This window comes from Punctularia strigosozonata (genome assembly GCF_000264995.1).
Source record: "Punctularia strigosozonata HHB-11173 SS5 unplaced genomic scaffold PUNSTscaffold_4, whole genome shotgun sequence".
Classification (NCBI taxonomy): Eukaryota; Fungi; Basidiomycota; class Agaricomycetes; order Corticiales; family Punctulariaceae; genus Punctularia; species Punctularia strigosozonata.
The window spans coordinates 2,112,121-2,135,325 of NW_006767436.1; the positions used below are offsets into that span (position 1 = coordinate 2,112,121).

A 23,205-nucleotide genomic window follows, 5' to 3' on the forward strand; every position below is an offset into this window, starting at 1 on the left:
GAGCCGCGTTTCCTTACGACGTTACGTCCATCCTCGTCGATTTCTCGATCACATGATGGTAAGTAATTTATGGCGGAACACAGCCACCAGCCTTTTGCTACTCTCCAGTTGGACCAACGCTCGGCGCAATGCCCGATGGCTCTGCCATGACCAAGGATACGTTCAATACGTTAGAGCGAGAGCGCAAGTTTAGATTCCCCGACAAGACCGGATCCACGGTCCCAATACTCAACGAATTTGTGCTCCCTCACATCGAGTCTTTCAATGCTCTCTTCGACGATTCTGGCTTGCCAAAAGGCGATGGCAATGGCAAAGGCCTGCTGTCGCTCGCCCTGAAGGATATCGGAGAACGCGTGGTATTTGATGGAACAGGCGAACTTGGCAACGTGAGTGGTCAGTCGGGTTGGGGCAATCGCCTTGCAAGTGAGTTTCGCAATCGAAAGTTCAATGTTCCATCGCATAATCATATGCATGTCAGTTTCCATCGAGGAAGTAACTGTGGCGCGTCCCATGGTCTCTGAACGAGCTAAGGCTGTCGTGGAACCCCGTATATTCCCTTCCGAGGTGAGAGGTTGCATCTGTCTGCAGGATGCATTCCGTCATGCTATAGTGATGACATACTGATTTTTCGTCTGTCATAGGCTCGTGAGAGGCTGACATCCTATCGTGGAAGGATGTACATCAAGCTCAACTTTACGCTCAATGACAATCCGGTCCGCACAATCCAGAAAGACTGTGGTTTACTCCCCATCATGGTCCGCGTGCGTTAGAGACGAGTTCGCTTGCGCGTATTATACATGCTGATAAGGGCTGTTCACCATATAGTCGGTCCGATGTAATCTTCGTTCCATGTCCTCTGCAGAGCTCGTCGCACGGCACGAGGAACCGGAAGAATTCGGGGGGTATTTCATCATCAACGGCAATGAACGCCTTATCCGTCTTCTCATTTTACCTCGGAGGAACCATGCTATTTCCCTGTTTCGCCCTTCTTGGGCCAACCGCGGCCCGTCTTATACGCCGTACGCCGTCCAAATACGGTGCGTCCGCCCGGACCAAACCGCCGCCACGAACACGCTGCACTACCTGCAAAATGGCAACGCCGTCCTACGCTTCACTTGGCGGAAGAATGAATACGTTATCCCCGTGATGCTTATCCTCAAAGCTCTCGTTGGTGCCTCGGACAAGGAGATATTCGAGGGGCTTGCCATGTGTGATTACGAGAACACGTTTTTGACAGACCGCATCGAGATGTTGCTTCGCGGTTTTAAAACATATAGTCTGTACACAGGCACTCAATGCCTCGAGTACCTCGGCGACAAGTTCCGTGTCGTGCTCGGTTGCCCCGAGGATTGGACGAATTCCGAGATCGGTGACTGGTTGCTGAAGAAGATGGTTCTCGCTCACCTGCAAGATCCGAGGGACAAGTACCGTATGCTCATGTTAGTCCCGTACCCATCCCAACTGATTGCTTGCTCATCCTTCGTACAGTTTCATGCTCCGCAAACTTTACTCCCTTGTATCTGGATCGTGCGCGCCGGATAATCCAGATTCTCCCCAGCACCAGGAGGTCTTGCTTCCAGGGCATCTCTATGGAATGATCATCAAAGAGCGCCTGGAGGAGGTCCTCGCTCAAATTCGGAGTCAGATCTACGCCGACGTGCGCAGAGAAGACCCTTCCATCGACTTTACTGATGGTACGTCGTGGACGGTCACATCTTCGCTCGGCGCTCTGATGGGTGCCCACCAGATCGCTACATCAATAAAGTTCTATCCCGCGTCAACTTCGACATAGGCGCGAAAATGTCCAATTTCCTCGCTACTGGTAACCTGATTTCCCCGACCGGACTTGATCTCCAGCAAACATCCGGCTTTACCATTGTCGCCGAGAAACTGAACTGGCAGCGCTACATCAGCCATTTCAGATCCATACATCGTGGGGCTTTCTTCGCTGAATTGAAAACGACGACGGTCCGTAAGCTGCTTCCGGAAGCTTGGGGTACGGATTTTGCATTACTGTGTCCGTTTGTCTGTCTAATCACTTATCGACGAAATGCAGGTTTCTTGTGCCCTGTGCATACGCCCGATGGAACGCCTTGTGGTCTACTAAACCATTTATCTCGAACATGTCGGATCGTGACTACTCCGCTACCCGTCGCTCACCTTCCCGCCCTGCTCGCGGAACACGGCATGTCTCATCCATTCGCGCCTTCACTTGATGGTCGGGGACATGCCAACCTTTGCGTTCAACTCGACGGCCGGGTCATCGGCTGGGCCCGACCTGCCGTGGCGCTCCAGCTCGCTGAAAGGCTTCGGATATGGAAGACAGAAGGCCTTCACAATGTGCCCCTGGATCTCGAAGTCGGATACGTTCCGATATCGGAAGGTGGACAATACCCTGGGCTGTACCTGTTTTCGACGCGGGCTAGGATGATGCGACCGGTTAGGTACCTTGCGAACGGTCGTGATGACATGATTGGTTCGTTTGAGCAGGTTTATATGGACATCGCGATCAAGCCCGAGGAAATCGAGCTAGGGGTTTCTTCACACGTGGAACATGCTCCAACGAATTTCTTGTCTATCCTTGCCAATTTGACTCCGTTCTCGGATTTCAACCAGGTCGATGTCTGCCTATCTGGATATGTTGCCTGATACTGAATGTTCTATAGAGTCCTCGCAATATCTATCAATGTCAGGTACGCGACTTGGCGACAATGATCGAATTTCTGTGTCTCACCGAATAATAGATGGGCAAGCAAACCATGGGTACGCCCTCGACCGCCATCAGACATCGCACGGATAACAAGCTATATCGTCTTCAATCTGGGCAGAGTCCCGTCGTACGCCCTAAACTCCACAATACGTACGGCATGGATTCCTTCCCCAACGGCACCAATGCCGTTGTCGCCGTTATTTCCTATACTGGTTATGACATGGAGGACGCCATGATATTGAATAAGTCCGCGCACGAACGCGGCTTTGCCTACGGCACCATATACAAATCGCAAACTGTCGATTTACAAGAACAGCATGGAGCTTCGAAGTCTAGGACCTCACCCACTCTGCATTTCGGCATAGGGGACGACGTCATCGTCGAGGCCGGAACCAAGCAGCACCATTGTGTCGAATTTCTCGACATGGATGGCCTCCCTAGAATTGGCACGCGACTGTCCACCGGTGACCCTATAGCGGCGTATATCGACGATACTACGCACAGGACGCGCTTTGTGAAGTACAAGGGTGATGAGGTGGCGTACGTCGACGAAGTCCGTTTATTAGGTGAGCGCCCCCCTGCTGTGCCATTTCTTCGGGTTATACAGGAGGCTTATCTGCGTAGGTGACGATGCCGGTGATTCAGAATTGCAGAAGATTCATATCACTTTACGCATCGCACGAGCACCTGTTATCGGTGACAAGTTCTCGTCCAGGCACGGGCAGAAAGGTGTTTGTTCGCAGAAGTGGCCAGCGATCGATATGCCTTTCAGCGAGAGCGGGATGCAACCAGATGTTATAATCAATCCACATGCGTTCCCCAGTCGCATGACAATTGGCATGTTAGTGGAAAGCATGGCTGGAAAGGCCGGTGCTATGCACGGACTTGCACAGGACGCTACACCTTTCCAGTGAGTGAAACAATAGCTGCTTTGCACAATCCTGTTGCAAACATCTTGTTAGGTTCTCCGAAGAAGATACCGCTGTGGATTATTTCGGCAAGCAACTTCTCGCAGCTGGATACAACTACTACGGCAACGAACCTATGTATTCGGGGATCACCGGACAAGAGTTCGCTGCGGACATCTACTTGGGAGTTGTCTACTATCAACGCCTACGACACATGGTGAACGACAAGTTCCAGGTGCGGACGACGGGACCTGTGGATCCTGTGACGCGCCAACCGGTGAAGGGCCGCAAGAGAGCCGGAGGTATTCGGTTTGGGGAGATGGAACGTGACGCCTTGATTGCACATGGAACGTCCTTCCTCCTACAAGATCGACTGATGAACTGTTCGGACTACTCAACCGCATGGGTTTGCCGTACTTGTGGTTCTCTCATCTCGCTAGGCTATGAAGACGTCTCGTTAGGGGAGGTGATGATGGGTTCGTCTGCTACCATCCGGCCGCGGGGACCCGGGGGCGAGTATTGCCGCGTCTGTAGGGCCGCGGCGGAAGAGGAGGATGAACGGGCACGCAAAGCGCTGGCAGACGGTGCCAATGGCCGTCAGCACGCCCGAACAGACTTGCGAGTCTCGATTTCCTCCCATCATGTGTTGAACAAAGCTGCCAAGGGTGGTGATCTGGACGTTGTCGCTGTGCCGTACGTCTTCAGATATCTGTGCGCGGAGCTGGCTTCCATGGGCATAGCCATTTCCTTGGAGGTTCGATAATACTCGGTGTCCTCTGTCGCACATGCTTGTACGTCAAAAGTATCACAGTCACCAATGTAATCATTCGCAACATGACCCCTATTAGGATAAACTAGCGGTATCTTCCCTTCGGGTTACTCCAAAGGAAGCGAGAATGTGGGAAATGGATAACACGAGCAGATCCAACAAAGCTAACGATGCTATAAACATAAGATAAGATGCAGCGAATACCATCGCCCACAACGATACGAAGCACAGATAAACGCAAACAGGGTGGTTTACTCACAACACCGAGCCGATATTATCGAAATGATCGTAGGTAGTGATGGTACAAATCATGCATCCGCGAGCAACAATCCAACAATCGAGTTCTGTAGATCATCTTCCAGGATGGATAAAGGCTTGGGAGGAGTCTGGGGTCTGTGGCGAACGACGGAAGGACTGGGCGAGGGATAAGGTACGTCGGTGTCCGTGTTCGCTGTAGGTGCGTTGAGCACGCCGGACTTGCCCAGGAATATGTCGACCAGTAATCTGCACTCGTCAGCAGTGGCTGCTTTCGAGAGCAGTTTACGCAAGTCATGGGCTTCCTGCTGAGACAGGATCGGGGTATTATTAGCACTGCTGGCAGTTTGATCGTCTGTGGAGGGCGGAGAAGCAGCGGCTGCGTCCTCGACAGGCTTTTCTGCTTCTGATACGGGTGCCGGCGTGGGAGCTGTGCCGCTTGCAGGTGTCAAAGCAGTCGGGGATGCACGTTTCTCTTTCCTCTTGATAGGAAGTTTCGGGACTTCACTATCAGTGATAACTGTCCTGTGATGCGTCGACGCGGGGCTGCCCAACGGGCTGTCGTTGCCTACAGAGGCTGCAGAAGGCGGTGCTTTCGTCGGCAATGCAGGGGGTAAAGGCGCCTCGATCGTTGGAGATGGTTGCTCGCCCGCGGGCATGGTCGCGGATCGCGTGCGCCCATTCGTGCTCGCCTTGGCGGTAGTACCAATGTCGTCATCCGAGGGTTGCCATCTAGGCACGGCTTTGCGGTGGGATACCTCTCGCTGCACTCGAGACGTCGGTGGTGACGACATGGTCAAATCTTCGGATGACAGCTGCGACGGGGATGATGGAGGAGACAGCGGAGCCATGTACGGCGGCCGCGGCGGTTTGGTAACCACTGTCACATTTTGCAGCGACACTTTCGATGCAGACGATAGAGAAGACGGCTTCGGAGGTGTAGGATAAGAAACCGGAGGCAGGCCTATGCTTCTCGGAGACGATCTTGCATCGTCATTGTTCCTGTACAGGCGTTCCGCCGAGGCTTTGCTGGACAGAATTCCTGACACCATACGTTGCAATCGTCCCGTCTTGGTCTTACGGGTGTCAAACGAGGCAGCAGTAGCTGTCTTGGGCATCACGGGGATATCTGCATCAGGAGGACCCGAGGACAGAAAATCGATGAGGTCCTGGGTGTTCTTGCTGATATACCCCGGCTTCGGTGTTGCCGGACCCTTCCTGCCAGGAGTTGTAGTAGCTGACCTGGACAGCGGCACCACCTCCTCGTCGTAGTCACCACCGCCCATGATATCGTCGAGGTCCATAGATTCACGGTTCTGAGCAACCTTATGTTTGCGCTTTGGCATCCCCGAGGAATCTGATGTGGAAGTTTTAATCTGGGTGGGGCTAGGCCGAAGCTTCTGAGGTGTAGCAGGCACCGGCGGCGCAGAATCGTTAGGTCCGCGTCTAGGCATAAGGTTAGCAGAGGCTGAGAATGATCGAGACCTCGGAGGCGGGTCCGTGAGAACGGGCTGAGCGAGGTCTGGGGGTGCATTTCTCGTGGGCCCCGCCGTGGGATGCATGCTGGTCTGACGCGGACGGACGGACGATGGCAGAACATTTATACTCTGCGGGGCCTGCGATCCGTCCTTCTCTTCTTCGTCTTCCCGAATAGAATCAACTCGTGTCACGGGCCGCCTTCCCCCGAGCGGACGCTTCGGTGTCGGTGACGGTGTGCCGGTGTCGCCCTCGCTGGTTTCCTGGGTGGCTAAATCCATACCGGGCGGAGGTACCCGTTTGACTCCACGTTGATTGCGCTCTTGCTTGTACATCTAACGGAAAGCATGTCACTGGAAAGGTTCGAACATCCCGAGTTGACTAGTCAAAGTACCTCCATGCTTCTCAAGCGGTCAGGAGTCAACGACATTTTCATCGTAGACCCGGATCGCATGAGATCATCGAAATCGCTCTGGTCCTGGGTTCAGAAAGTTACATGGAGTGCGCGAACACTGCTTTCTCTACTCACCTGCAACTCCACTGGCGCATCTGCTGTAACATTCTGATTTCCTTCGAAAGCCTGCCACATCTGCCTTGTCTCGTCGCTGACGATGGATTCCGACATGCTGTGGTTTCTGTCACCGGAATTGTTGGGCTGCTCGCTACCGGAGGCACCGCGATTATGCTGTATTAACATCTTCAGGGCCCTTGCCTTCTCGAAGGATGTCCTTGTCGGCGGGCTAGCAGCGCCATGGGAGGTAGGGACTGTCTTTCCCGACCTTGACGAATCACTCGATAGACGGGCACGTCCATTCGACCGGCTGAGATCTTGGGAAGGAGAATTCCGTCCAACAGAGGCATTGCGATCACCGTTACGCGAAAAGGACTTGCTACGTCGCGGTTGAGGCATCTTAGACAAGGCCTCAATCTGCTCGTATACTATCAAACCATAAACAGGGTCAAAACCTCTCCGACATCAATGAAAAATCACATACCTTTCATGCTCTTGAACAAACCGTACATGCTGTCATCCTCGCAAAGCGCAACAAATAAGTCCTGCACTGTTGCGACGTTTCGGCTGCTGTCTCGGGCAGCAACTCGGCCAACAATCCCCAGGGTATGCCTATTAGCATTGTTGAACATATGCGCCAAAGGGGAGTTGGATGAATACGTACTCGCAGACCGCCCTGTAAAGATGATTAGACACGCAGAATCCGATCAGTCATGGCGACATACTCTAGGATTGCCGTGAGGTATAACGCTGCCTGTGCGACCAAATGCGGTTTCGGGGGGGACACGCTGCCTGCGCGAATCATACGCTCTTGCAGGCTTCTTTCGGCGTCTGGGTCCTCGTCGGAGTCGTTAAGAGTGGAGTATGCTTCACATTTGAGGCGCAGCAACTGAGTTGGAGACCACGGCGTTCAGACAACGCAAGGATGGCCCTCATACAAGCGCTTGCTTACCTCAAAGGCATACTGTAGATCGAATGTCTCTGCATCCTCCCCGGCCGTAGATCCGTTGGAGGCCGTCCTTTCCAGGTAAGCCCGGAGTTCGACCTCAGCTTCCAAGAGCGCCTCCTTTCCCAGCGACGTGGGCAAAACGCGACGCAAACCGGCGTTTAAATGATCCGTGGTCAAGGAACGCGACGCGTTGAGGATGCTCCACAGAATCTCGTCGAGGAGAACGTTAATGCAACGGAGCGCCTCGATTTTCAGCTTTATGGGCCTGACGTCGGACAGCACAACATCTGCGGACCGAGAGGATATGTAGGTCGGACCTGGGTGGAAGTTCTGGATCATCGACTGATGCTTGCGCGTGACGCTGGTACGTACTGGGGGTATCGGCAGACATGGCTGAGGGGGACGTGGTCGAGGACAAGCTTGGCTGGGACTGGTAACATCAGTTTAACCCAAATGTTACGCGATCAGGCTTCGCGTTCGCTCCAGCCAAGGACCCGCGTGGGAACGTGATCCCACAAAAGGCACATACCGAGGCCACTCACCCTCGTCTCCATGGAAGCCAGTCATTATTGCACCGCGGCCTACAGGGTACATATCTTGAACTGCTTCAGTGGGTGGTATAAGCAGCGCAGCTCAATATGAACCGCAAAGCAGCGAAGGCAGCCGGAAAGTGTTCAAATAATTGAATAAGGTAAACGTATTATCTTGGAAACGACGCGAACAGATAGCATCGAAGAAAGATCACATCAATCCAAACACTCCTTCCCCGCCTCACGCTCGGGCTGCGCCTTGCTATACAAACGGTGCTCTAGCAAGGCTCCAGGCAACAACCATCAGTCAAACATCGCCAATGCCGACTCGACTACTTCCTCGTCCACAGCTTCCGAGTTCACCGCCGACAGCAATTCCACCGAATCTTGGTTCCGTTCGTGAAAGCTTAATGCCCGCTCTGTCGTCGACACCGCTACCTCATCATGCTTGTTGACCCGGGGCGTTGCCTTGAGCAGCAGTTCATCTTCTGAGCTATCTCCATCACCGCCGTGAGAGGAGAATTCAGGCGCGGCGATTGGTGTGCTAATGAATGCGTCTGTATCGACGTCGCGGTCCCATTCCTCATCAGCTACGTCGCATTCACCCCCCTCACAATCGTCCTCTTCTTCCGGGAAATCGAACACGACTCCCTGGAGCACTTGTTCCGACACAGCAAGAGAGGCCAGCTCGTCGAAAGGCCTCCGCAACTTTGCGCGCCGTGCCCGGGCGGGAGTCTCCTGAAGGAAATCGTATGCATCCCCTCGTCCGCGCCGCGCACGCAACGACTCCTCGACATCCTCACGACTGATTTTCTGAGTCTTCGGCGGGTGTCGTGCAGCGTGATGAGAGCCGAAGTACAACTGCGTGCTTGCATGAATCTGACGGTACACCTTTTGGGATCATCGTGAACCACTCTCCCGATAAGAATGCGAATGATACGTACCCAAGGGCTTATTCTCGCGCGTCGCACGGACGAAGTAGGTTCCTGGGTGATGTGTCGAGTTATCGCCATGTATGCCGGCATTGTAGTAGGCATGTCAGGTAACGGATTCAGCACTGGGATGAATGGTTCATATGAGATCTTCTTGAGAGCTCCCGGCCCATGGTCAGAGCCGCGATGCCTCTTCAAGTCATACATAGTGGCGAAGGTATTCTCGCAGTCTATCGATGTCACATCAGTGATGGCAAATTGCGTTGTGCCCACAACGACTCGCCAGCGTACGGACAAGGCAGCGTATGGTGTTCATGCATCTGGACATGCTGTATCAAAGCCTGACGGCCACTACATCGCTGCTCACAACTTTCCCAAAGACATAAGAGCGGTTCCTGTCTCGTTGTTCAGTCGACAACGCCATTCCTATTGACATTATACTTGCCCAGGAATCCAATCCCTCCGCGTGCAGTACGAGGTGCTGACCCAGTTTCTTTCCACATGCTAAGAGCGCTGTACATTCCCTCCACCGACAAGGTCGCGGGAACAATGCGACTGAGACTTCTCGAGCGAAGTCTTCATCTAAAAATTGTATCAAGCAATGGCAAGGGTATCTAGAAAGATTTGATTACCCTCTGGGCTCGAGCTGGTAAACCCTAAATCAATCAGCGAGCGGTGGTTCCATAATTTTGATGTGCTCACCTCGCTCCCTGGCTTTATGCACCCACCCTGGGGCAACCGGAACTTCCACCCATATATCACGCTTTTTAGCGCGACTCAAAGACTCATCCGTCACCTCTTCAGAAGGGACGACTCTGGCCACTGTCAGCGCGTCCTCATCCAAATGATGTGCGAACTGTACAGCATCCTCGGCAGATGTCGATTCGGGGGGTGTCGGCTCGAAAGAAGAGATTGTACGAGGAGGAGGTTCATGCCGATGGCCATTCAACATATTAACGGCACCAGGATCGCCCATTGGCTGGTCCGGCACTGATGACACTCCCCAAGATTTCGACGCCGCCGGCACCGACTGCACGGCCGTGGAGTGTGACGTCGCTAGCAAAGGAACGTCCGGCTGGTTAAACTGAGGTATCGCTCCAGAAAGATCGCCGTTCAGGCTCGTCTGCACGATCGGCGGCGTATGATGTGCAACTTGTTGCGAAACGCCAGCCCGATACTTTTTTGCGGTATCGATCGGGAGTGGCGTGGATTCTGGGGATGTACTCCGCCTACGCTTCAAGAGCGAGTTGGGTCGCAATGCGCGCAAAATATCTTTAGCCAGTCGCCTCTTGTCCGCTTGTTGGGGCGAACGAAGCGGTATCTGCCGCTCATTCCGTTGCAATTGGGGTGTAGATACTGGAGAGCGTGCTGCGCTGCTTTCCTGTGGTTGGAAAGTCGGAGGAAGCTGCGGGGGAGGCGTCGTAACGCCACGAGCTGAAGCCGAGGTTGAACCTGGAGCCGACATATATCCTGCAGTGTATGGCCGGTATGTCCAATGATGGGGTTGCGGCTGTTGCTGATTGTGACTCTGCTGACCTGTTATCGAAAATGCATGTCCTTCTCTCGCGCTTAGCTTAGCTGACGTGGATGCAACGCTGGGCTTATCATTCAACAACATGCTTGGGGCATCCTGCGTCGAAGCATGTCTGGGTACAGATGCCGCAGCCGCAAGTCCATCCTGGGTGACGAGCGCATTTTGGTTGCTTGTCGATGCTGTCCCTGGTACGCCAATTCTTGCAGCAGATGGACGATTATGACTTGAATCGAGTACGGGCGGGGCTGGGGTGGTATGGGCGACATGAATAGAATCGATCATTTGTGCCACGTATTCTTGAGCCATGTTCTAGTATCACACTGAGTACTTGCTCCATCACCGCGGGAGTGTGATACCTCCTACCTTCGCAACACGCTTCACGGATTGTACATCCTACGTGATTTAACGTCATTGTTAAACGAGTATATTGTAGCGACATTCAAGGAATCACCTGTCGCGCGTCATTGGCTTGCTGCGATGATGACATGGATGGAGACGTTTGCTGGGAAAGCCGGGGCTGCTTAATGTTGCTTTCCGATTCATCGATTTCCACGATCCTCGATGAATCTTCACTAGCTTCGTCTGTGCGCTCTACTGAGGGGAAAGAGGCAATGGTGGGTGTACCGAGAGCGCCCGATAAACTGGAGGAAGAGGCAACGAAGGGGGAGGGTTCTAGACGGTGCATTAGTTTCTAGAAAGGGAGTATATGGCATAGATCCCACCAGCGTTGTCGATGTGCACGGTGTTTGAGGAGCTATTGAAGTGGCCCTCCATCGTTTGGCTTACTGGGTACGGACCAGGGGCCGCATGGAATTGTGCGAATGTTGATTGCTGAGGGAGTGGATTCAACTGGTGGGCTGCTACATGGTTGTGCGTGAAATGAGATGGATGATGCGGCCAATATTGGGTCGAGGCGTTCATCGGTTGGGAGGACGAGAAGTTGTTTAGGTTCGAAGGCTGGTAGAATGGAGACAATGAGTTCATGCAGTGAGAGCGGGGAAGGCAGCATACATGTGAGTGCAACTGGTGACCTTGATTGCTCATTTGCCCTTGAACAGGCGCATAACCGTAGTTACCATTCATGGAAGATGGCCCGCTCTGAGAACAAATCAGTATTCGTATAATATCAACAGAAGGGGTTGATTACTGGAGGAGCACGGTGTGCCGTAGAAATTGCCGGAACAGGGGTGCTCGCGCCAGAATGTGTTGACTGCATGATCCGCAGGGCATTTCCAATCAGATTCGGATCACTGACTCGGCTCGTCAGTGACTCGTGCGTCTGCACGAATGCCAAGGATGGACGCACAACGAAGGGCCCACAGCGCCTCGTCCTTCCATTCGCTGTAACTCGAGCAGTTGCTGTCTGTAGAGGCTTCAGATGATCGTCATCCAGAGCGCGGAATGCGTCACTCACTGAGCATGTTGTCCTTGCCTAATCTGCTCAACCAGTAGATGACGGCGGTGCCCTAACTCGTTCTGTGCTCGCACATGTTGTATGAACCTTTGCATTTCTGCTTCAAGGCGGTTCAGCTGGGCATCGTTGCGCATATAGTCCGCATCGGGAATGATAGCACGAGATATCTGGTTGAGCCTGGACTGTTCATCTGCCATGAATGCTCAGAGTCGCGAGGAGGCGGTCCAACACGGGCAAAGACGAAAGAAAGTGCGTATATGAGTCACGTGATCAAAGGCAACTTTCTGGCAGCGCCGAATTAAGTATACACAGCGGGAAAACCAGGGAAAACATCTGGAAGGGGATCATTCCGCCGACCCGATCCTCGCTTGGCTCGTGTTTGTGACGTGTTGGGAGTACTGAATAAGTAATGAGTTGCCTGAAACTTGAAATATGACTTTGGCAGGAATAAATTATATTGTTCTCACGCTCACATTACACATCAGTTACCACTCTAACCTGATTACATTAACCCATATGCATCCAGCGTTGCTTACAACTTGAAAAGCAACGGATTCTGAACCAGCCGAGGCTGGAAATGCTGGGTTGTTAATGTCACCATGGTGCAAGCGAAGGTGGTCGCGCGGGGCACCCGCCGCTTTTCCAGTAATTGATGCAACGCACGCGTTGGCCGGCGATCCTCGCTCCTCGCTCGAGTCGCATCAAAGAACCGAGCTAGGTTGGACCCTCAAGCCGGGACAAGGCAGTGAGGCTGCACACTGCCAGCCACACAGCGGAAAGCAAGGTTCTTATCCGGTACCGGTGCCATCGATCGATATCACGTCCCAACTTCGTCGGGACTGAAATCCATTCGACTGAATAAGTTAAGTAACTTCGCGGAAATGTCTTGGGTACACAATGCACACCACCTACGAGTTTCTGCGTACAATTTTCAATCTTCGTCTTCCTCTAATGCACCAATTTCATACTCTCCGCATATATCCCATCGCGACCCCTCGGCAGCGGCTGATACATATTTAACGAACTTCAAGACACCCTCGTCCCTCAGTACCATGAGCATTCTGTTGAATCCCGGTTGCACTGTCAGCAGCGTCCCGTCATCTTCGTCCTCGTCGCTTGAAGCGGATGCCATGGAAGCATCCTCATCCTCGTCGCCACTGGATTTTCTCTGGTCTTCCTCTGTAGAAGAGGGAGCACTGGAAGTCTGGATTTGTCCATCGTCACCATTGGCAGTAGCACGTGCGCCTTCCATCCCATTTTGTCGCTGAGCGCCCGATCGATAAACAGCGGGGTCTTCGTCGCCTTCGTGAGGAGCCATATAGCACTACATCCATCAACGGTTAGCGGTAAATTCGAACATTGAAACCAGAAATTCGCCTCCCAACCACCCCATAGGCCGGTTTCCCAGCCAGTGGGCTTGTGCTGTGTCCTCTTCTTCTTCCCTTTTGCCTTCGCCTCGCGAGCCTGGGCTTCAGGAGTCAAGCCGAGCACCACATCCAGGCGCGCTTCCTTTTCATTGCTCGTTGCCAAAGTGTAATCCAGCCCGGGTCGGAAGCGCCGGGCCTGAGCCGCGAAGCTCAGCGGTACCATTTGGGAAACGGTGGCGAGCCAAGCGCGGAAAGCCTCGCTTTTGAATAGCTCATCCTGAAGACTACGAATAATCTCCGTCGTGGAGGTGTTCGCAGCCCGAGGCTCGACTACAGCAGACGATGAGCCAGGGACTTTAGGCCGAAGCGTGCAGTAGCGCCATTTGTGTGGTGGGCCTGTGATTTCCCAGTCCCCGCTTAAACCGGCAGTATGAAGCGGTATGCGACCTTGCCGCTGCCCTTGGTCCAACCCGGCGTCTGCATCGGCGTCCCGTAAACCCGACAGGAGACGTGCAGCAAGCGACTCGGAAAGGAAGGAGTGCAGCTCCAAACTCGACTCTTCCACGAACCGACCGGCGAGTGCCCTCATCGTGCGCGGTTGAAGGTATACAGGATTGAGAAATTCGCGGAGGAAAGATGTGTGCTCCGGCGGTAATGTAGCGTCTGGCAGTGGCGGATCGTTCGTGTCTGCGTACGGGGTATGGTCGATGGAGCTGGAGGCCTAAGTACAAATCAGTGTATATTCATCGCATGGGAGCATAGAATTTACAAGTTGTTCGCGCGAGCTCTTGAGTTCCGGCGCAGGCTCGGGCACATAATCCTCCTCACCGGGTTGCGCCGCGTGGAACCATCCGCTGATACTCAAACGCTCACGGCCATCCTTTTCTTCTTTGCCGACGACGACTTCCTCGACGGAATGGAAGCTTTTTCCCGGCTGCACCTCGAAAAATATGAACTGGTTCCAGCTGGGTGGTATGCTCCTCGCCGGCAAAGCCTCGGGTTCCGGTATGCCACCTGGGCCATCCTTCGTAGCATACAACTCCAGTGCGCCGCCCCATTCCGGCTGCCACGTTTGTCCATGCGGGAGGGGCATATATAGGATGTATGATACCCGTCGGGTGCCGATCACGTCGTCATGATTAAGAAGATGGCATCCGAACTTGTATGTGTTGACGGACATGTCTTGTTTGCTCCCAGAGAGTGGGCCGCATCCTGTAACGGTGCGCACGAACGAGCGGAATTGCGGAGAGTAGAGGGCGTTTCGCAGAGTGAGCAATGAAGGCAGGCGAGCGAGGTCCTCCGAGGACAGAAAGGACAGCGATGCAAGATCGCCGGTCTGGTGAACCTACAGGGGATCCAGGCCATGGATGAATCTACGACTATGACTCTGATCTGGTCTTGCACGCACCTTGTATATATCCGTCTCCTTTTCAGTGAAGCACAGCTGTCCTAAACACTCGTCTTTCACTTTGACAAGCAGTTCGTCCTGGAACAGCTGATCCAGCTTCGCATGTTTGTAGGGTTCGCTACTGGCATATTCCGAATGCAGCCGCAGCGCGTTCTCCGGGTCAAGCAAACCGTTAGCGAACTGGGGCGAAGGATCCTCAAATTCGATGTGATACTTGTTGCTGTTACTGGTGGCCATTCCAGTTTTCAGTCTCTTAGCGGGATGTCCGCTTGATTGCTCGGGAGACGAAGGTCGGGCATTTTCCTTGGCCATAGTTAGACGAAGCAGAACACAAGGCCAGTCTTGCGAATGTCCATACTAAATACACCATGCCCTTCCCTTTTCGCTTCCAAGTTTATCCGCCTACCTACCGCCAGCGGTCCAGACTCAATATATGTCCCTGTCGTGTAGTATCAAGAGTCCTGCCATATCCGCTCCTTGACTCCAGGCCTTGCTTTGCACGCGGGAGTCGTAGCCATGTAGACAGTCTTTACTCAGGGAGCATGCCTCTATAGTCGCGACGTGCTCTAGATACATGAAGCTACAACACAGAAGCTTTACGGCCAACGGTGGATATTACACGCAATGCAGCGATGGGTATGAACTGTGTGATATCTCGGTCAAAGAGGGGACGAACACACGGGCGACCTATGAAAAATGACAACGCCTTCTTCACACCGTCTCCTTGTACACTGGCAAGAGTCCTTCTCCTGGGGCGATGGGAAGGGAAATGCGTCCTGTAGGCTCGCAGTACCTATGGCGAGAACCGTTGGTGGGCGACAAGGTGGCAGGCATTGTGGACGACGCTGACGGCGCGATCCAGGCTTCGGTCGCATGTAATTGACGAGCATCGGCCTCAGAAAGGGAGACCGGGGCGTATACAAGTTGCCTTCCGGACCTCGACCTATGACCAGGTAACAAGAGGACTCGCTGGGGATGCATGTCGCTATCGAGGGTTTGCAGAAACATCGTGGAGAAGTCGGCAGTGCGCGGACGAACTAGACGTCGATAGTATACGCTCAAGGCGACGAGGGCATGCGCTCTAAGCGTACATTCAGAGTAAGGTCGCTATGATAGAACCGGGTTTGCACACCTCAACATGAGCAAGATGCCCATTATTGCCACAGTCCCGTACACCGACCTCTCCAGCCAGGATTCGCAGTTCTCCAGGCTTAGACCACTTTCGATTAGGTCCCGAAGAACTTCGGGTCTGCTCGATAGCTGTTCGCATATTTCCGACCGTGTTTGGGTATTCGAAAGCGAGAATATCACCAGCCCGGTGCCAATGGTCGAGACGGCGAAGTCTCCGATAGAGTAATCTCGATAGAACCGGACTTTGGCTGGGCAATTCTGGATATTCATGAACGACGATAACCATCCATGGTCGTAGCTAGACGTACTCGTGCAACACCCCAGAGACCGACCACACAGGCAATGGCTGCGAAGGTGAAGTAGGCTACGACGAGAGCGGATAAGAGTTTGAGGCCAGTCAGATTCCAGGGGTCTTCGGAGCCTTCCCATTCACTCTCCAGGTCCCATTTGAAGGTGCGCCACGCCGACAGCGATTGAGCAGCGCAATACGCATAACCCGCGCAACTGAGCAACGCCGAGCCAAACGAGGCGGTCCTGAGGCGGCAAGACGGAACATGCATCGGTCATCAGCTCAGAGACGTGCCATTTACGAACAATTCCTCGCACCTGGAGTGCGAGATCGACATCGCGGGTGTAATACTCGAGCGCAACGACGGTCGGCAAGTCATACAAGTCCTGGCGCAAGCTACGCGAGTATATTACGTATTATTGTGACTCCGACGCATTATACTGCCACCTTACTTTGCCAAAGCTAGGAACAGGAACCAAGCCATTATTATATCGCATCCTTGGTGAATCCAACTTTTACTTTGTTAGAAGCATGCGCCGCCATGCCTCGACGATTCTGCATGTACAACACATAGGAGAAGCACCAACGCCGACAAAGATGAACATGGCCCGACAGGAATTAGAACACTATCTTTGAACCCTGAGCAGGTTGTATGGCAACCGACTGCCTCTGCGCCTGAGCCAGCGCAGCTCCCGGTTTGGCGCGGGATTTCGATCTCGAGCTGCGGTCCTTTCCCGGGCCAATCTTGCTGGGCCTGTCCTCTGCACGAGCGGTCGCCACAAACGCATCCTCCTGCTCGATGGGTGCTGCTTCCAGTCCCGGCTCATCATCGAAGCGTCGTTCCTTGCGAAATGCACTTTTACGGCCGTCTCCGTCTCCATTCCGCCGTTTCTTCGGGTTGAATCCTGACGTTTCTGGCCCTTGATCGCCTTTTCCCCTCCTTGGCTTGACCTTTTCCCCGCTGGTCGGTGCCCCGGGCATGAGGCTGCTCCCACCACCGCGTCGAACGGCGTCCGCGCTTGCATACTCGACCTTGAGTTGCCTGCCGTCCAACTTGTGATTCTTGGGATTCACGAGGGCGCAGGTGGCAGCCTCCACCGAAACGAAGTCAACGAAAGCCCAGCTGGTACACGCATGATATAAGATCAGAATCGGTGTATAGCCAGTCGGTGGCACCCACCCTTTGCACTTGCCCGTATCTTCAAAAGTTCCCAGACGAATCTTGCGTATCCACTGATCGGCAACCTTATCGTTGTCTTGCAGGTCCGGGTTAGCTTGCTCATCCCGTTGCTTCCCATTCACGCCTTTCTTTTTGTGCGCTTCTAGCATTCCCCTAATACTCTCTTCCGTTGCCTCGAAGCCCAAATTCCCGATGAACAGAGTAGGTGCCGGGGGCTGCTTTTGGGCGGCGAGGATTTTTCGTGCGCTTTTGGTTTGAGCATCCGAACTTGCTGTTGTTTCGCTATCTGCAGAGGGAGCAGGACGGCCAGTGAAGTCGTCGCCTGCATGAACGCAAATATAATTAGAAAAGAATAGAACGTCGTTGATCAACGGACCACGGCGAGCTACTCACCATCTTTGATCAGTAATCTCCGGCCGTCAAGATTTTGTTCCGACATTGCGATGGCGACTTGCTTGGCGCCGGCAGTTGCAAAGTCAACGTATGCAAAGCTGTATGCGTCATGATCATAAGTGTTGGCTTAGGTACTGTCATACACACCCTCTATTCTCTTTTCGAACGCCAGGCCCACGCTGTCCGTTCACTGGAGGTTTGAGTGGCAAGTGAATGCGAGTGATGTCGCCGACGCCATCGAAGAATGCCTTGAGTGCATCCTCTGTCGTCTTGAAAGACAGGTTCCCGACCCAAACAGAATGCTGGCGTTTGGCCGATGATTCGGTTTTTGCGTCCCGAGATTTTGGGTCAGAGTGGGTGGCCTCAGGCGACTTGGCCGGCTGATCTCCTTTTTGCATCTTCTGCTTCTTCTTTTGCCTCCTTCTCTCAGCATGAGAAAGAGCAGGGACATCTTCTTCATCTACCTCCGGGCTTTCGTCCGTTGTAGTCTGGCGTAGAATCGTCGAGCGTTTGCGCTTTCCGAGCTGGGGACGAGTGCTTGACGAGCGGTCGGAATCTGACGATGCAGACAACGCATGCTCCTTGTCAGAGGCGGAGGGTGACGGTGAAACAGAGCGGCTCATTGTCTTGGGATGGATGTCATGCGGCGAGCTGACAGTGATTCCGAGGGAGCAGGATCGAGCGTCTGACCTTCAGGCGCGCAACGCCTGAGACCCACGTGAATGCCATGCTGCGACCTTGACGTCGTTCTATTTCTACCCATGCTACCCGTACTTTGCAGCTGAAACAGGCCCCCCTTCGTGGACGCCCACCTTCGTTGGTCTGAACAGAACATACTATAGCTGCATATATCATCCGAATATCCGCCGTTAATCCTTCAACCCCTGCCATCGAGCATGCTGGCGAACCCCGGTCCATCTACCCCGCGTCCGAAACCACCTGCGAAGGCACGCAGGTCCTTGATCCGCCAGAAATCATCCCCACCACCACCATATGTCCTTACACCTGAATGCGAGCAGCGATCCAAGTCGGACACCGTACCTGGCTCACCCGCAGTGGTGACCACGCAGATCCTTGATTACTTCGGAGGCGACGGCGCGGAACGAATAACTGCAGATTGTCTAAACGAGAGATCCCGCGATGAACTACACCGGTTGCTTGCTCGCGCGGAGCAAACGATTAAGGAGCGAGGGGATGGTCAGTCCCTTATGTACCGCCAAACATTCCGTGCGCTAACTCCAGGCCACAGAGTTAGGTCTTACCTCCGAAGTATGCAGAAATCTGTACCAGGACAACGTGACGCTCAAGAGCGAACACGACGCTCTGTTCTCTCGCCTACCGTTGTCTCGATCTCAGTCTCCGGACGCCTCCTTCTCACCTCCCGCCTCACCCGCGTACCACACCCAATCACTCTCTCCCTACTCCAGTTCATTTTCCGACATTGGATCGCCCATATCTGCTCGTCTCTCCTTCCAATCACCGCGGAGGATCACCATCTCTGCTGATGATATCGCGTTCCTTACGGAGCAAAACCAGGAGCTGCTCGCAAAACTTGAAAAACTCGAGGAGGAGTCAGCGCAAGCGGACCTCGCCGGGAAACGCAAGCTACGGAAGCTTGAAAAAGAAATTCAGGGCATGCGTGACGAGCTTGAGCGCACGCAGTCTCGCAGTGCCGAGCTCGAGGAGAGGACCAGGAAGCTCCTTGATCGGGAAGTTGACATTCGCAAGCAAGAAAGAATAGACCGCTACCACGAACTAAGAGCCATGACAGAACCTCATCCCCGTGCAACGGCTGATTTCCGGGACTTCTCTCCTGGCGGAGCAATGTCTGGTCCGGTTGTTCCGCGACATGCAGAACGTCTCCCATCCTGGCCACTCAACGTCGACATTACTAGGACGGAGCCATTGATCGCAGAGAATTATCCTATTCCACAGAGTACGACGCCTCGCGGTGAAAGACAATCGGAAGACGAGCGAAACATGATTGCGCAGCTGTTAGAGAAAATTCGGGAGCTCGAGGATGTCAACGCGCAGATGACCCATCAACAGGCGGACACATCGGTGCGACTGCTCGCTGCTCAACGCGACTCCGACAATATCAAGAAACTTTACGATGTTTTCAGAGACCAGTCTGGGGCAGACCTAGAGATTATTGTGGAGGACGCCGACGCTCAGGCCACTCCAGTCGACGCGAGTATATCACCCGCGATGTCCAGCAGAACTGGACTGGAGCTCCCTAGGATCATACGCTTCAAGAGCCTGCGCAGATCTATCGAGGAGATGTCACTAGACCTTGATGCTTTCGCGGAGGGCATCCAGGATGACATGCGCAGCACAGGCCGAGGCTTGCCGGTAGAAAGCGGTCTTTACTCTCGGAAGCCCCGTAAACCGATCGTGGGTCTTTTCGACGAGCCTGAACCCTCAGGTTCGGACCGATCGTCACCCGATCAACCTGACCTCTCTTTCCATTCCTTTGGTTCTTCCCTGCCGCCCTCCCCTATTATCCCTTCGCTACCTGCGGGATCGCATACGCCAAGGATTGCGACTCCCACGACCCCCTTGTCAGATAGCAAGACAATGTCTCTGATGTTCGGACCCGGACATATCGAGCCCCCGTGCCGCGTTCTGAGTAGCGAGCTTGGAGCAGAGTTACAACATGACAACGTATGGGGTAGCCAATCGGAAAACCACCATCTTCGGCGCACCAGTCTGGCGAATATTAGCCTGTTTTCGGAACCATGTTCTCCGCTGGACATATCTTCGTCTCTGCCAGGCGCATTCGAGCATCACGATTCACAAGGCAACATATCCCTGGGGGAGGAAATGCAAGCAGGGTTGGTGGAGCCACTGCCTTCCTTCGCATCATTGTCCAAGGAGGACACTTCCGCTGTTGGCCTGGCTCCGCCTATGAGGCCGGACCACTCCCTTCGAAACCGACGGCTTTCGGAGGCAATGCTGTCGCGCAGTGGTCGCTGGAAGGAAGCCCGTGCCAGCCACTGGGCCACCGGCGGCGCGAGTCCCGTCAAAAGCCCCACGCTAAAGCATGCAACGAAAGGGTCTAAGCTGGGCCTTGCCAGCATCTTTGAGGCGGCCGTGGACGCCATGAACATGGGCCCCTCGGGTGGGAGTCCCGTTAACGAGTTTACTGATCTGCAATACAACGCAGAGGAGGTAGCCGACGATGCAGATAATTCTGCACTGGAGGTAAGACCTGCGCAGGGCACCCTGACCGAGAACAAGGAGAAGATGGGTCTTGTTCAGGTCGTCTTGGAGCTTTGGCTGTGGTTACAATTTGTCATTATCATTGTCGTCTTCCGTGGGTCTTTCACGTACGTATCTTCTCCTGGAGCTAACACCAGTCTTGACAGTGTGGGCTATGGCGAAACGAGGACCCAGGAGTGTACTTGCGGATGCCGAAAAACGCAGGAGGACGACCTCTTTGACTGCACAGAAGTGATCCTCAGTTAAGCGCTTGCGTAAAGGATTCTTAGTGGGATTACACAGGGACATCTGCGTTGTATCATTAAAGTAAACGATCAGGACTTTGCGTCTAAACGATTCGAAAATTGCAACCTTGCAGACATGCGAACCGTGGGCGCCCTTAGCTGCGGTAGGTAGACTCTACTCATCAGCGTAACGGCTACCGCGAAATGTCCCGACTGATATGGCATGGAGCTAGGCAAAAACCATGGTTGATTACGAGGCACGAACACCATAAAGTACAGATTATAGGCGGAGTTTAGTACTCGACACACCATCTAAATGCGGCAAAGGCTGGATATGTCAAGCGTGGACCCGGCCTCCTCCTTCTTCCACTCCACTAGTAAGGTAACGATGGCACTGTGAACCATGTCGCCAGGCATGAGTAGGTGGGACGAGCAGTAAAGGAACGTGCTCTTCGAAGCAAGTAAAGAAAACGATTTGTATTGTATCGAAAAACGAGTCGTCAGCGTAGCAGACAAAGTGTGTGACCGACTTTTGCGCAGATTTATACCCGAGCGCACGTGGGCTCAGTGCGGCCCTGCGTTTGTGCGGCGGTGTCGTCAACGCGGCTTCCGTGTCTTGACCTTGTACTCATCCCCAACAGCGCCCACCCCCCTTCCTCGCCGCCTCCCTCTCCAAGCGTTGGCAAATGGCGGGAAGCGACAGCGACATTTTGGGTCACCCAGAGATACCGCTTCGCAAAGCTCCTATGTTCTCATCCTGGGTGCTGGCTCTGCTCATCGTCGCCGCGACCATCTTCGGCGGGTTCGGGATCCGATGGCTCTCTAGTGCCTTCAAAAAATGGCAAGAGAAAAGCTACAGAAAGTGATTCATCCATTCCTCACTCGCCCCGTATATGCGTCTAACGAACATCGTGTTCCCATCAGAGCAATGCGGCGAAGATACGGAATACCTGACGATGATCATCGGCCTTTCAACGTCGCCTATGCTGCTGCTACCAACGCGCGTCGCGAACAAGAGAGGGATGCCAAGAGGAGCTCGGTATCTGGCACTCCATCACGTAACGCATTGGCGGACGGTCAGAAACAACGGCGAGGTCAAGCGAGACCACCCGGTGAGTGCCGTTACCACAACGGGCGCATGGATATTGGATTTCTCATACTATGTGACCTTCTAGGCTTTGTAGCGAAGGCAGTACAGAGAACTGTACAGCGCGATGCTGCCAGGCACTATCCTTCCCCACCTGCGGAACAGGCTTCCTCTCCACAACGAGGCTCTCTGTCTGCCACTTTAGGAAACACGGGATCATCAATACCGAACTCGCTCTCAACGCCCTATATTCCCGGTGGTCTGGTTGGCGTGACCCCTATACCGGTACCAGACAGTGCCGATCCTCCGGCTCGCAGAGGTCATATTAGAAAGTACGAGGCCGAGTCTGATGATGAAGGCGACGGGGAGAATTACAAGAAGTCTCGCGTAGCCGAAGAAGAGATCGCTGAGGATGACGCTGACATCGAAGGGCAGGATCTCGTGCCTCAACGGGGGCATAAGCGCTCCACCGACTCTGTTGATGTCTCCGGCAGACGTGACAAACGCGCGCGCAAGGTGTCACTTGAGCAGCCTGGTGCGGAGATGGACGTTGATGGGACAGAGGCCGAGGACGGATTGGCCGACATAACTTCGGCGTCCAGTCGCGGGAAGCGTGCTTCTGCTGGGGTGAAGCGGCGCCAGAGCGAGGCAGGCTCGACCTTCGGTGGTGACGACAGCTTGGAACTGGAATTGGAAGGGGAAGATGACGGCGTTCGAGCGCGTCACAGGAAGCGACGCACCTTGCAGAAGCGCAACTTTGAAGTCGCCACTAGAGGACAGAAGAGGGACAGACTTGCCTCAGATTCGGACTCCGATGTTGACATGCACTCGAATGATGGTTCCGAACAGGGTAACTTGCGGAAGCGAGGGAAGAGATCGAGCACTACGGCGTCAGAGAAAAGCTTCGGGAACGAGC

The 23,205-nt window shown here is 54.0% G+C and overlaps 7 protein-coding genes across 7 annotated transcripts; 2 read left to right on the plus strand and 5 right to left on the minus strand.

The window, feature by feature from the left end:
- The first annotated feature begins 102 nt into the window (after positions 1 to 102).
- PUNSTDRAFT_85408 (DNA-directed RNA polymerase I polypeptide 2) lies at positions 103 to 4,456 on the plus strand. The gene is made up of 11 exons (XM_007382400.1): positions 103 to 423; positions 479 to 564; positions 642 to 761; positions 826 to 1,439; positions 1,489 to 1,694; positions 1,748 to 1,996; positions 2,057 to 2,616; positions 2,667 to 2,693; positions 2,745 to 3,276; positions 3,335 to 3,620; positions 3,673 to 4,456. The coding sequence occupies exons 1-11, from the start codon at positions 129 to 131 to the stop codon at positions 4,379 to 4,381; spliced, it is 3,684 nt and encodes a 1,227-aa protein (XP_007382462.1). The 5' UTR covers positions 103 to 128; the 3' UTR covers positions 4,382 to 4,456.
- Positions 4,457 to 4,695: 239 nt separating this feature from the next.
- Positions 4,696 to 7,969, minus strand: PUNSTDRAFT_133012 (uncharacterized protein; the record flags this gene model as incomplete). The annotated part of the gene is made up of 8 exons (XM_007382401.1): positions 4,696 to 6,453; positions 6,513 to 6,590; positions 6,648 to 7,057; positions 7,114 to 7,241; positions 7,294 to 7,305; positions 7,355 to 7,518; positions 7,582 to 7,895; positions 7,951 to 7,969. 8 exons carry the CDS (start codon positions 7,967 to 7,969, stop codon positions 4,696 to 4,698), a joined length of 2,883 nt encoding a protein of 960 aa, XP_007382463.1.
- A 285-nt stretch (positions 7,970 to 8,254) lies between these two features.
- PUNSTDRAFT_119784 (uncharacterized protein) lies at positions 8,255 to 12,202 on the minus strand. Its single transcript, XM_007382402.1, has 13 exons — positions 11,989 to 12,202; positions 11,881 to 11,937; positions 11,722 to 11,824; positions 11,586 to 11,672; positions 11,297 to 11,531; positions 11,026 to 11,246; positions 10,938 to 10,967; positions 9,743 to 10,883; positions 9,673 to 9,686; positions 9,486 to 9,622; positions 9,324 to 9,435; positions 9,053 to 9,270; positions 8,255 to 8,999 (listed from the first exon to the last, which is right to left on the minus strand). Exons 1-10 carry the CDS (start codon positions 12,183 to 12,185, stop codon positions 9,545 to 9,547), a joined length of 2,163 nt encoding a protein of 720 aa, XP_007382464.1. The 5' UTR covers positions 12,186 to 12,202; the 3' UTR covers positions 8,255 to 8,999; positions 9,053 to 9,270; positions 9,324 to 9,435; positions 9,486 to 9,544.
- Positions 12,203 to 12,850: 648 nt separating this feature from the next.
- Positions 12,851 to 15,048, minus strand: PUNSTDRAFT_85412 (uncharacterized protein). Its single transcript, XM_007382403.1, is given in 4 exon segments — positions 12,851 to 13,312; positions 13,327 to 14,076; positions 14,125 to 14,700; positions 14,764 to 15,048. 4 exon segments carry the CDS (start codon positions 14,998 to 15,000, stop codon positions 12,920 to 12,922), a joined length of 1,956 nt encoding a protein of 651 aa, XP_007382465.1. The 5' UTR covers positions 15,001 to 15,048; the 3' UTR covers positions 12,851 to 12,919.
- Positions 15,049 to 15,295: 247 nt separating this feature from the next.
- On the minus strand, positions 15,296 to 16,544 carry PUNSTDRAFT_100866 (uncharacterized protein). Its single transcript, XM_007382404.1, has 4 exons — positions 16,501 to 16,544; positions 16,203 to 16,428; positions 15,896 to 16,152; positions 15,296 to 15,844 (listed from the first exon to the last, which is right to left on the minus strand). Exons 1-4 carry the CDS (start codon positions 16,518 to 16,520, stop codon positions 15,475 to 15,477), a joined length of 873 nt encoding a protein of 290 aa, XP_007382466.1. The 5' UTR covers positions 16,521 to 16,544; the 3' UTR covers positions 15,296 to 15,474.
- A 132-nt stretch (positions 16,545 to 16,676) lies between these two features.
- On the minus strand, positions 16,677 to 18,446 carry PUNSTDRAFT_100868 (uncharacterized protein). The gene is made up of 4 exons (XM_007382405.1): positions 17,904 to 18,446; positions 17,757 to 17,854; positions 17,364 to 17,685; positions 16,677 to 17,306 (listed from the first exon to the last, which is right to left on the minus strand). Exons 1-4 carry the CDS (start codon positions 18,377 to 18,379, stop codon positions 16,802 to 16,804), a joined length of 1,401 nt encoding a protein of 466 aa, XP_007382467.1. The 5' UTR covers positions 18,380 to 18,446; the 3' UTR covers positions 16,677 to 16,801.
- Positions 18,447 to 18,652: 206 nt separating this feature from the next.
- On the plus strand, positions 18,653 to 21,595 carry PUNSTDRAFT_125565 (uncharacterized protein; the record flags this gene model as incomplete). Its single annotated transcript, XM_007382406.1, has 4 exons — positions 18,653 to 18,953; positions 19,006 to 21,072; positions 21,125 to 21,366; positions 21,436 to 21,595. 3 exons carry the CDS (start codon positions 18,653 to 18,655, stop codon positions 21,211 to 21,213), a joined length of 2,457 nt encoding a protein of 818 aa, XP_007382468.1. The 3' UTR covers positions 21,214 to 21,366; positions 21,436 to 21,595.
- Between the last annotated feature and the right edge of the window lie 1,610 nt (positions 21,596 to 23,205).